The sequence below is a fragment of the Gobius niger genome (assembly GCF_951799975.1).
Source record: "Gobius niger genome assembly, chromosome: 24".
NCBI classification, from domain to species: domain Eukaryota; kingdom Metazoa; phylum Chordata; class Actinopteri; order Gobiiformes; family Gobiidae; genus Gobius; species Gobius niger.
Window position 1 is genome coordinate 1,062,616 of NC_136875.1, and position 12,902 is coordinate 1,075,517.

The 12,902-nt window shown below is 46.5% G+C and overlaps 1 protein-coding gene across 1 annotated transcript; it reads right to left on the bottom strand.

Annotated features, from left to right (window-relative positions):
- Positions 1–364: 364 nt before the first annotated feature.
- On the bottom strand, positions 365–12,506 carry myorg (myogenesis regulating glycosidase). Its single transcript, XM_079582538.1, has 5 exons — positions 12,229–12,506; positions 11,005–11,318; positions 6,442–6,698; positions 4,482–5,351; positions 365–723 (listed from the first exon to the last, which is right to left on the bottom strand). Exons 1-5 carry the CDS (start codon positions 12,489–12,491, stop codon positions 376–378), a joined length of 2,052 nt encoding a protein of 683 aa, XP_079438664.1. The 5' UTR covers positions 12,492–12,506; the 3' UTR covers positions 365–375.
- Between the last annotated feature and the right edge of the window lie 396 nt (positions 12,507–12,902).

Sequence of the window (12,902 nt, forward strand, 5' to 3'; positions counted from 1 at the left end):
ATGGATATGGATGAATGGATGGATGGATGGATGGATGGATGGATGGATGGGCGGCCATGGATGGATGGACGGCCATGGATGGATGGATGGATGGATGGCAATGGATGGATGGATGGATGGATGGATAGTTTGTTGAGCTATTGCACAGCCCTTGTTTGGATCACAGAGGAGGCTGATTTCTGCTTCTGTTTGGTTCGTAAAACAGATCCGAACAGGTTGGAGTGGTTTTGTTGCTCTGACATTAAAAGACGTAACTAGAAAAGTGAACATTGACCGACTGGCTGCTGTCAGCTGAGCGTCGGGCCTGCAGAGGACAGAAGGGCGTAAGGGTGTCAGGGTGTCAGGGCGTCAGGGCGTCAGGGCCTGGCTGTGGTGTTAAACCCAGAGGAAGTATGCGATCTCGTCCAGGTCCACAGGGTAGTCGGTCAGGTGCAGCGGCGCTTTGATGTCGAACCTCTCTCCCTTGTAGCTCCGCCAGCGGCCGGCGGGCAGGTAAATGTCCCGCTCCTGCTTCCCGGGCTCCAGCACCGGCGCCACCATCAGGTCGTCCCCGATCAGGAACTGCGAGTCGATCTTGTAGGCCGTCTCGTCTCCCGTGGCGATCCACCACAGCGGCCGGATGATGGGGTCGCCCGTGTCCAGAACCTCCCCCGCGAGCTCCAGCACGCGCGGCGCCACGATGCTCTCGTGCAGCGCCGTGTATTTGCGGGCGATTTCCACCACCTGCAAATGCAAAGAGACACTGCATTCAAAAACGATTCCCACCACATGCAACGGCAGAAAACATCACAAACACATCCCCAAAGCCAGCCATGTTCATGCTTTGGGCTGTTAGAAGCATCTTCACTGTAACTCCAAGGTCTGAAGTAAAGGAAGCTTTCGGTCACAGAGTTGATTCCATGAAAAAGAGTCCGTGTGAGAGAAAAGTTAAAAGCCGTGCACGATGGGCCGTGGTGACGGGGGAGAGACTGTCCCAGCTTCAGCTCGCTCATATCAAAGCTATATGTGGAGCACTATAAGTAAAAAACAACGGTGGAACATTGTTTATTGTCCCACCGTAACACATGAAAAGGTTCCGCCTTGACATTGATGTTAAAACTAGGCAGAGAGAGAGAAAGAGAGAGAGATTTTGATTTTTAAAGAGGGGGTATTATGCTTTTTTCAGCCACATAGCACCAGTCTATATCACACTACAATGATGACGAAACCTTCTGTTGGTCTGTCAATGCAGTAAATTAGAATAACTACCTTGTATAAAATTGCTCTTTCAAAATGGCGGTAGCAAATGACTTGAAATAGGCCCCTGTCTCTTTAAAAACCTCTGACCCTTTGCGACACGCCCCCTCCACACGCTGTCTGTGGCATCACAACAACACTGCGCTCGTTGTCTCAACAGTATTGAAACTACGATCGGTGCATTTTATTTTTTATTGTTGGAAAGGAGCTACTGTTTATCACTTTGTGAACAATGGCCACACAGGATATTATTTGGAGACGAACCTTCCACACCGGACGCTTGGAAGGGGCTCTTGCCTGAAAAATAACTGCTGTTTGGAGGCTATCTCTTTGCATCTGCCATGCCCTATGGATCTCTAACTATACCCCCATGGACGACACCAGGATCTGCAGGAGCCCATAACGATTCAAAGACGGACATTATCTCCGCAGGTGGACAATGTTTTTTCGAGGTTACCCGTTAGCTTGTTATTATCGACTACAGCTCATTGTTGATGAAAAGTCTGCAATAAACCACAAATGTGTAAAGCCAGGCTCATTGTGTGATCATTGTAAAGGCTGCTTCAAGTAGTTGCTGCTTTATTGACGTTATTTGTGCATAATATGCTGCCTGTTTTCAATGAATGTTGTGAAGGTGAAGGTTGTTAGCTTGTCGCGGCTAATAGTGCCTTAGCTCCGGGAGAAAACCACTCGGCTACGACTCACTGTAGATGAAATGTGAGCAATAAACTACACAATCAACAAGCCAGGCTCCGTGTGTGATCATCATAAAGGCTGCTTCAAGCAGTTGCCTGTTTTAGTGACGTTTTTAGTGCATAATATGCTGCTTGTATTCAGTGAATTTTCCCGTTAGCTTGTCGCGGCTAGCTTGTTAGCTCCGGGAGAAAACCACTCGGCTATGACCCATTGTAGATGAAATGTGAGCAATAAACTTCCAAATCAACAAGCCAGGCTCCGTGTGTGATCATTGTTAAACGGTTCTTTATGTGTGTGGTGGTTTTATTGACTTTATTTGTGCATATTTCTCGTTTTCACGTGATGACTCGAGGTTTAGCTTAGCATTAGCTTTCTCCGGAGGCTCTGTGCATCATCAAGGCCCAGCGCAGAACCAGACACTGAAATAAGCGTTCTTGTCACCGGTTTTAATCCTGGGTGTTTCGGTAACAGAAACACTGATGTGTCTTTGTAAAAGTCTGCTGTGGCTCCGGTTCACAACACATGAAGATAATCCTCCATGATGACTCTGTTTACATCTTAGGGCTAGACACTGCGGGGAGGGGGTTCTGCTGAGGAGCAGTGGTTGGTTACTCGGCTGGTGACGAAAGGTCGGAGGCGTATCCTGGAGGTCGAGGGCGTTTCCTGAAGAAATCAGGCGTTTTATCCCTAAAATGGCCGCCATCAGAGTTTCTACAGATTACTCGAAAATACGTGAATGTGCCAAGGCAACACTTCAGGCATGGTTTTAATGAGGGAATGACTTAATAACATGATGTAAAGCTTGAAAAAGTCGATTTTGCATAATAGGCCCCCTTTAACCAAACCTTTATTTGGTCAGAAAAAAAAGCCTTTTTTTTTTTTAGAGAGAGAGAGAGGGAGAGAGAGAGGGAGAGAGAGAGGGAGAGAGAGAAAGATCAACACACGACAAGTCGACCTGTCTGTTCTTGCCTGCTCTACCGTATAATCCTTGTGTTGCCTTCATGGGTCATTTTGACCCGCTGTCATGTTCCGGGCATTTGGATGCAAGGTGACACAAGGGGGCGCTCTTCCAACCTTCTCAGTGTAAATGTGAGTTGACTTTCTTCAGAGCTAGACTTTAGGTCATCAAAAAATAATCAAAAAATTAGTTTTTTTTATTTACTCTCATTCTAAAAAAACAAACAAACAAACAAACAAACAAACAAACCCAGGTCATTTGTATCTGCTGTAGGTCATGTTTGTCCCAGTTCCTCTGAGTCGTGGTGCAGCAGGACTGATGTGGACAGATGTTAAAGAAGCTTGTGAGGTTCATTTCTTCAACAGTTTCTATAGTAACTATTTTCTCCAAAGTAAAAGTAGATCTACCACAGTCCTGTCCACATCTGTCATGGTCCACCATGACCCACCACGACTCAGAGGAACTGGGACACACATGACTTTACAGCAGATACAAATGGTTAGGGTTTGTTTGTTTGTTTTTTTGATTAGATACATGATTTTCAAATATTTTTCTTTTGTAATTGTAATAATAATGTTCCATATATTATGTTTTTACTACATGTTTGAGTTTCAGAACATGATCTGACTCTTACATGCAGCAGAAGTCTGAAGTTCTGTCTAAAGCAGAAGCTCCATGACTTCCTTCTTCACTTCTCAGTCTGTGACTGAAGAGCAATGAGGCCTCAGACTTTTTACTGGAAACAAAGAGCTCACTGTATTTAGCGTCATGTTACTGTCACTCATGGTGTCTGACCGAAAGTCTCACTCTGAAGAAAGTCAACTCACATTTACACTGAGAAGGTTGGAAGGGCGCCCCCTTGTGTCACCTTGCATCCAAATGCCCGGAACATGACAGTGGGTCAAAAAGACCCGCGAAGGCAACACGAGGGATAATATATTATGTTATGTAAATGTATATTGAATTGCACATAAAAGCTTTATTGCGTCAGCCTACTCCATTTTGAACATCTATAACTCTGAGATTTTTACTATGTATATATATATATATATATCCTCTTTTTTTTTTATCACTGGGAGGTTTTTTCAGCCACATTCAAATGATCCTCGACCAGTTAAAGACTTGAAAATGATGCTGACTCTCTTGACAATTTTGAAAATCAGAGAAAAATGTCATTTGTCTAAGAATTGTGAATGCGGTGTAGTTGTGTGACTAAATGACTAACGAATGCTGAGTGACGCCTGCGCACCTCTCTCGTGCAACAGATTATGGGTAATGAAGTTTCAGCAGGAAGTAGCGAGTGCCGAGGGAGGGAGCAGCAGGGTGAAGAAGGATTCATGCAGACGCGCTCTTTCAGTATTGACTATCATCAGACTCATCCACACGCCCCCAAAATTGAGTGTGCAAATCTTTTAAAATGAGGTTGTGCCCTTTTGTAGAACAAGTCAGGCACCCCCACACCTGCCAGAGATTCCCCCACACTCACTACAGACTCTCCCACACTTCCGTCTTTGAAAAAAAGCAGTCCCCCGTGTTCTCTGCGTTGGTTTTGTTTTGACTCCCTGGTGAGTTATGTGTGACTCTCGCTCACCTCGCTGTCGTACTCCCAGGGCGGGATGGAGAACTGCATGGACGGCATGAAGGCGGACAGCTCCAGCCATCGGATGTACAGCTCGCGGTCCGGCAGGACGCGGCCCCCGTCCGTGCGGTTTCTGTACGCGTTTCCCCCGATCATGTCCGGCAGAATGAACTGGTATCCCAGGATGCTGATGGTGAGAACCGTGGGGATCAGCGACTTCAGCCCGAGCTCGTAGCCCCACACCGAGTCTCGGTCCATGGGGCGGAAGAAGCAGGAGATGTTCTGCGACTGGTACCCGCTCCGCAGCTCCGCGCGGTCGTTGTACGGGATGGCCATCTCCGTGTAGCGGCGCGTGTAGAAGCTCGGGTCGCGGATGGGCATCTTGGTGCTGAACTTCCACGGCAGGTAGTTGGTCTCGCCGGCGTCGAACTTGAACGAGGTCACGCCGTAGCGAGCGCGGAGCGACCGGAGCTGCTGCGAAAACCACTCGCGCGCCTCCTGGTTGGTGAAGTCCAGGATCCCGCCCACGCCGTTCCACCACTTCACCAGCGCGGGGAGGCGGCCGGTGGGCTCGCGCACGAACAGCCCCCGCTCCACGCACATGTGGAAGTTGGCGGAGTCGTAGTTGACGAACGGGTGGGTCCAGAGCGAGACCTGGAAGCCGTCGGACTTCAGCTTGTGGAACATGTCGGTGGCGTTGGGGAACTTGTCCGGGTCGAACTCGAAGTCGCCGTAGCGCCTCGTGTAGCGGTCGTCCAGCTCCAGGTGGCTGCAGTTGAAACGGTGCTTCTTGATGTTGGCGGCGTACGCGAGCAGCTTCTCCTGGTCAATGTTCCTCTTGTGCAGCGCCCACGTGGACCAGATGGGGTGCTGGAACATCACCTGCCCAGGACATTAAGTCGATTTAGAATTAACCCGTAGAACACTTTCTGACCAAATTCAAGACAAACTTGGACAGTGATCATTTCCATCCATTTACTTTAGCTTTAAGTCCGAGTTAGGAGTCTGTAGGAGCTACTAAAATAGAGATGTTGTTGCTTGTTGCACGGTGTGGCTATGCTAGTTCCTCTGACCTGAAGGTGTGAGCGCCTGGACTTCCTGTCTGTTTTCTTTTCCTGGAATAATAATCATATTTTCCAAAGATGATGTTGTGGGCGGTGAGTTCCCGGTAGATGATAATTTATTGTGTGTTCAAATCATGATGAACAAGTTCACAGAGACACCTGTGATCATAAAGGATTGATAGTTTGTCTTGAAGCTAAAGGCTAACATGCTATGAAAAATATATATAAAAAGGCACTATTTCAAGTTGTGTAATGCATTAACCCCTTAACGCCCACCTGAACCGAGCACATTTTCTCGACGAAAACAATGTTGGAAATGTGGCAAAAATGTCACAAGAAATTGATAAAAAATTGACGAAAAATGACAAAAATGTGACAAAAAAATGACCAAAAAATTACAAAAATGTGATAAAAATTTGACCAAAAAATGGCAAAAATGTGACAAGAAAATTACAAAAATGTGATAAAAAATTGACGAAAAAATGGAAAAAAAAGTGACAAAAATGATGGGAAAAAAAATCTGATGACGTGAGGAAAAAAGATCCGCTCGGTTCAGGCGGGAGTTAAGAGGTTAAATTAGCCTTTAGCTTCAAGACAAACTCACTGATCCTTATAAACATGAACGTCTCGTCTATGGAAATATTTCTACGAGGAACTCACTGGTCTGAGCTAATCCTAATGGAAATGAATACGAACAGGAAGTACTAGCGCCCACAGCTTCAGCTCAGAGGAACTAGCGTAGCCACATTGTGCAATAAGCCGAGTAAGCATTGACCAACATTGACCACTTAAATTAAAAATATTATCCCTCCCCCTTGACAAGTTTGATACGTTTTGCCCAAATGACTTCTCAAATGCCACGAGGTGAAATCCTGTATGTGCAACATTTCAGTAATAATAAAAATGACCTTGGCGGGGACTTTGTAGGGCTTGTTGAAGTATCTGCGGACCATGTACTTGTGGATGGAGGTGACGTCGAGCCCCACGCACACGCGGTAGCTCAGTTCGGCGTTGGGCTCCACGTCCGGCGTGAACGGGCTGTCGCTGTAGCGCGCCTGGAAGGACATGGTCTTCTCCGTGTCGTTCCAGCCCAGGTGGAAGGGCACAGAGCCGTTGATTTTGATGGCCGTGGCGTTGGACGAAAGCCAGTAGCTCTCGAGGATCCCTGCAGGATGGAGAGAGGGAAGAGAGGAGGGTCACGACTCACCATGTGATCGTAAACCCAGTGGATACCCCCACAACTTTGGCCATCTGAGATAAAAGATTACAACAATGATTACGTTTGATATTTCTGCATGTTCAGCATCCAGCTGTTTAGCTCCCAGGCTCGGTTGGTGAAACAGAGCTTTAAACATCAGAAAACATCGAGTCTACAATGTAGTACTGTCATAATAAAGTAGCGCACAAGTAAAACAAGTTTGTTTTCCAGAGGAGTAGATTAGAAAGACGTACCTCCAAAGTTCTCTCGGTTTTAGTAGGTTAGAAATAAGTACTTTAAAAATGTTAAATGTAAGTATTTTCCTTCCCCTACATGTTCCAGCCATGTCCTAATGTGTAGAATCAGCCCAGACCTGTTCACCACAACTGCCTCTAAAATCCTGAACTGTCACTCAAATGAATAGAGAACCTGCAGTTACGCGTAAGACCTGAAGTGGCAGTAGTGAGTTTAAAAATGACCAACTTGCATCTAGCACCTTTAAGGCCCGGTGGCAGACCAAGAAAACTCTCAGATAAGCCGAGGCGCAGGTTGGTGAGAACAGTCACAGTCAGACCAGCTCCAAAGACCTACAACATCATCTCACAGTCAACCCACAGACCAGCTCCAAAGACCTACAACATCATCTCACTGTCAGCCACAGACCAGCTCCAAAGACCTACAACATCATCTCACAGTCAACCCACAGACCAGCTCCAAAGACCTACAACATCATCTCACTGTCAGCCACAGACCAGCTCCAAAGACCTACAACATCATCTCACAGTCAACCCACAGACCAGCTCCAAAGACCTACAACATCATCTCACAGTCAACCCACAGACCAGCTCCAAAGACCTACAACATCATCTCACAGTCAACCCACAGACCAGCTCCAAAGACCTACAACATCATCTCACAGTCAACCCACAGACCAGCTCCAAAGACCTACAACATCATCTCACTGTCAACCCACAGACCAGCTCCAAAGACCTACAACATCATCTCACAGTCAACCACAGACCAGCTCCAAAGACCTACAACATCATCTCACAGTCAACCACAGACCAGCTCCAAAGACCTACAACATCATCTCACAGTCAACCCACAGACCAGCTCCAAAGACTTACAACATCATCTTACTGTCGACCACAGACCAGCTCCAAAGACCTACAACATCATCTCACTGTCAACCCACAGACCAGCTCCAAAGACCTACAACATCATCTCACAGTCAACCCACAGACCAGCTCCAAAGACCTACATCATCATCTCACAGTCAACCACAGACCAGCTCCAAAGACCTACAACATCATCTCACAGTCAACCCACAGACCAGCTCCAAAGACCTACAACATCATCTCACTGTCAACCCACAGACCAGCTCCAAAGACCTACAACATCATCTCACTGTCAACCCACAGACCAGCTCCAAAGACCTACAACATCATCTCACAGTCAACCACAGACCAGCTCCAAAGACCTACAACATCATCTCAGAGTCAACCACAGACCAGCTCCAAAGACCTACAACATCATCTCACAGTCAACCCACAGACCAGCTCCAAAGACCTACAACATCATCTCAGAGTCAACCACAGACCAGCTCCAAAGACCTACAACATCATCTCAGAGTCAACCACAGACCAGCTCCAAAGACCTACAACACCATCTCACAGTCAACCCACAGACCAGCTCCAAAGACCTACATCATCATCTCACAGTCAACCCACAGACCAGCTCCAAAGACCTACAACATCATCTCAGAGTCAACCACAGACCAGCTCCAAAGACCTACAACACCATCTCACAGTCAACCCACAGACCAGCTCCAAAGACCTACAACATCATCTCAGAGTCAACCACAGACCAGCTCCAAAGACTTACAACATCATCTCACTGTCAACCCACAGACCAGCTCCAAAGACCTACAACATCATCTCACAGTCAACCACAGACCAGCTCCAAAGACTTACAACATCATCTCACAGACCAGCTCCAAAGACCTACAACATCATCTCACAGTCGACCACAGACCAGCTCCAAAGACCTACAACATCATCTCACAGTCAGCCACAGACCAGCTCCAAAGACCTACAACATCATCTCACAGTCGACCACAGACCAGCTCCAAAGACCTACAACATCATCTCACAGTCAACCACAGACCAGCTCCAAAGACCTACAACATCATCTCACAGTCAACCACAGACCAGCTCCAAAGACTTACAACATCATCTCACTGTCAACCACAGACCAGCTCCAAAGACCTACAACATCATCTCACAGTCGACCACAGACCAGCTCCAAAGACCTACAACATCATCTCACAGTCAACCACAGACCAGCTCCAAAGACCTACAACATCATCTCACAGTCGGCCACAGACCAGCTCCAAAGATCTACATCATCTCACAGTCAACCACAGACCAGCTCCAAAGACCTACAACATCATCTCACAGTCAACCACAGACCAGCTCCAAAGACTTACAACATCATCTCACAGTCAACCACAGACCAGCTCCAAAGACTTACAACATCATCTCACAGTCAACCCACAGACCAGCTCCAAAGACCTACAACATCATCTCACAGTCAACCCACAGACCAGCCCCAAAGACCTACAACATCATCTCACAGTCGACCACAGACCAGCTCCAAAGACCTACAACATCATCTCACAGACCAGCTCCAAAGACCTACAACATCATCTCACAGTCAGCCACAGACCAGCTCCAAAGACCTACAACATCATCTCACAGTCAACCACAGACCACAGTTTGTCTCCTATATGATATATTTAACTGAAATTTTTTATCCAGACAACCAAACGTTGTCTGCCCAAATGTTTGCATCCCTCTGTATTGATCCAGGGGGTGTACTTACTTATTCCACGCTCTCCTGTGAATGTTTACATGTTATGGCCAATAAAAACATGATAAATGTAAATGTTTGGGTGGTATTAGTTTAAGCAGACACTTTTAATCATTCCTGTGATTTTAATGAAGATCAGACCACATTTAGTGACTAATTTAGGCAGAAATGTGAGAAATTCCAGACGGTGTACTTACTTTTTCTCGCCACTGTATGTCTCTTAAGTTCCTTCTTTAAGGGGGCTAGATGCAAGTTGGCCATTTTATACTCACTACTGCTACCTCAGGTCATACGTGTAACTGCAGCTTCTATATTAAAGAGGGGGGGTATTATGCAAAATTGACTTTTTCAAGCTTTCCATCATGTTATTATGTCATTCCCTCATTAAAACATGGCTGAAGTGTTGCCTTGGCACATTCACGTATTTTTGAGTAATCTGTAAAAACTCTGATGGCGGCCATTTTAGGGATAGGTTTGCCTGAGTCCTCCTAGGAACGCCCCCACCTCCTGGAGACTAGGGCTGCAACTAACAATTATTTTGTAATCGATTAATCTATCGATATTTTTTACGATTAATCGATTAATCGCTTGGCTGTGAATGGTGTAGTAAAATTTTATTTTTTCAATTTTTTTATCACTTTATAGCTTAAGTCGCGCTGTTTAAGGAAGTGCTGATGGAGTAAACTAAAGGGAAATGTTTTTTGAAGGCTCTATTCATGAAATTTACATTGTACAAAACACTACAGACCCTAAATATAAAATCAAAGTAGGCTTTCATCAAAAATACTACATTTTTTTTTGTCATTTTTGCTCCATTTTAGTCTGTGTGAGCCAGAAAACGATTAATCGATTACTAAAATAGTTGTCGACTTTCAATAATCGATTAGTCGTCGATTAATCGTTTCAGCCCTCCTGGAGACGCCTCCGAGCTTTGGTCACCAGCCGAGTAACCAACCACTGCTCCTCAGCAGAACCCCCTCCCCACTGATGCCACAGACAGCGTGTGGAGGGGGCGTGTCTAAAGGCTCAGAGGTTCTTAAAGAGACAGAGGCCTATTTCAAGACATTCACTACAGCCATTTTGAGAGAGACGTTTTACTGCATGTACAGACAAACAGAAGGTTTGGTTATCATTGTAGTGTGATATAGACTGGTGCTTTAAGCTCGTGCATGACGGCACTTCAGAACTGAAGTAACACCTTTCTGAGTGACAGTGCAGGATTTTAGAGGCAGTTGTGGTGAACAGGTCTGAGCTCATTCTACACATTAGGACATGGCTGGAACATGTAGGGGGAGGAAAATACATCATTTAAACATTTTTAAACTCTGTACTGTCCCTTTAAGCTGCCTCCATTGTTTGCCATGTAAATATCAAGCTAGCGTAGTAGATTTTAAAGACGTACCTCCGAAGTTCTCGCGGTTGGAGTACACGTCGCTGGTGACAAAGGGCTTGGGCGGCTGTTGCCCGGAGATGGAGATGGGCCAGTGCTGGGTAGCGGACAGCGCTCCTCCGTACCAGTGGGCGAACTTGTAGGTCATGGCATGCTCCACGGACACGTGTGCCTCCAGCTCCTCCCAGCGCACGCGGTAACACTGCACCGTGTCTTTGGGCCGCACCGTCTCGATGAAGAAGAACAGCGGCCTGTGGTCAGTGGTGCGGCTGCAGCTGAGGATCTCGCCTTCCTTTGTGCAGGAGTCCAGGTCGAGGGTCCCGGATCTGAGGAGAAACACATTAACATCTAGTATCTTGTATTGATGATGGGAGAGTGTGACCACTGTGCAAAGGCATCTCCAGCACATCGCAAAGATTCTCAATGGATCTGGACTCTGTGGTGGCCAAACCATCTCATGCTTCTTGAACAACGTTTTCACAATGTGAGCCTCATGAGCCTCTGGTGTCATCCTCCCATGCCATCAGGGAAGAAGAAACCCACTGATGGAATAACCTGGTCATTCAGGTTGCTCAGGTCATCGGCTGATCTCATTCTTTGGGCACATAGTGTTGCTGAACCTTGACCTGACCAACTGCAGCAGATCTGAACAGTTGTCCACACAAGTCTAGAGTCCCAGATCAGTTTATACAACAATCTATCGAGTAAGTACACAAAACTAATGATTCTAGAGTGAAGACGTGAAAAAGTCAAATGCCAGATTTTGACTTGCAGATCGGTTTTGAATTCATCACAGCTGCACATTTTCATTGTTTTTAACGGTTTCAATATTCCACATCAACTGGTTTAATTTATTGTGCATTTCTAATCAAACTTGCAGCCTGGAGTTGTTGTAAATGACCACCTGTCAGACTGTCAGACAGACCGTATCCACTGGTTCTCTCGCTCTCCGCCTTTGTTTACTTTGCACATGGATGAATGCGGAAGCACCATGAGCTGCGCTGTCGTCTCTTCTCAGTGCTCGATCAGTTAATGGAGACGTGCTCATGGATCTGATACGTTTTGGGCTTAGATGTCGCTGTACAAAAGAAAAAGGAAACAGTCCCTAATATCCTGCCACTCTCTTGATTGATCGTTGAATCAAGATTGTCTAAAATGTTTGTGTTAAGAGCAAAGACAGCAAAGAATTTACGTAATAAGTCAATTAAACCAAAGTTCCATAACTGGTGTCTCTACCTGAACTCCATGCGGAACACGATGGCGCCCCCCTGGTTGCGGATGATGTAGCCGTCCTTGTTGAGGTCGAGGAGCTGTGTTTTCAGGAGCTCCGCTTTTCGCAGAGACGTGATGTAGTAGCACCAGGCCGTTACCGCGGCGATGACCAGGAACAGCCCGATGACCCCGGCGCCCACCAGGGGCCGCGTGTCCCGGTGGTGCTTCTGCTTCGGGAGGGCATCCAGGTCAGTGCCCCCCGCCCCGCCCGGCACCACCTGGTACATGGCTGGTCTCTGGACTCAGTGTTCACTTCCCAAACCAAACCTGAAGGACGGATAAACGGACGGATTTATTTTGTGACGCATTAGTGACAAACATTTGCTCATCTGGATTGTGCTTGGTCATTGAATAAACTAGGACAAAATCAGTACAAAAATGTACATTTCTCCAGGCAGGAATAAGATACTGAATAATCCGTGTGAAATAATCATCTAAACGATTGGTGCATTATGTAACTTTGTGCTTAGTTGAGCTTTGCAGCTGCAGTTCCACATAACACGCTTGTGCCCGCACACCTCGGTCTAAATACTCGCCTCGTCACGCAGCTCCTCTACCCAGTACACGCCAAGGTTTCCACTACACACAAGGACTATGGTCCCACAGGACAGCGCATGATGTTGTGAAATACAGTGGGA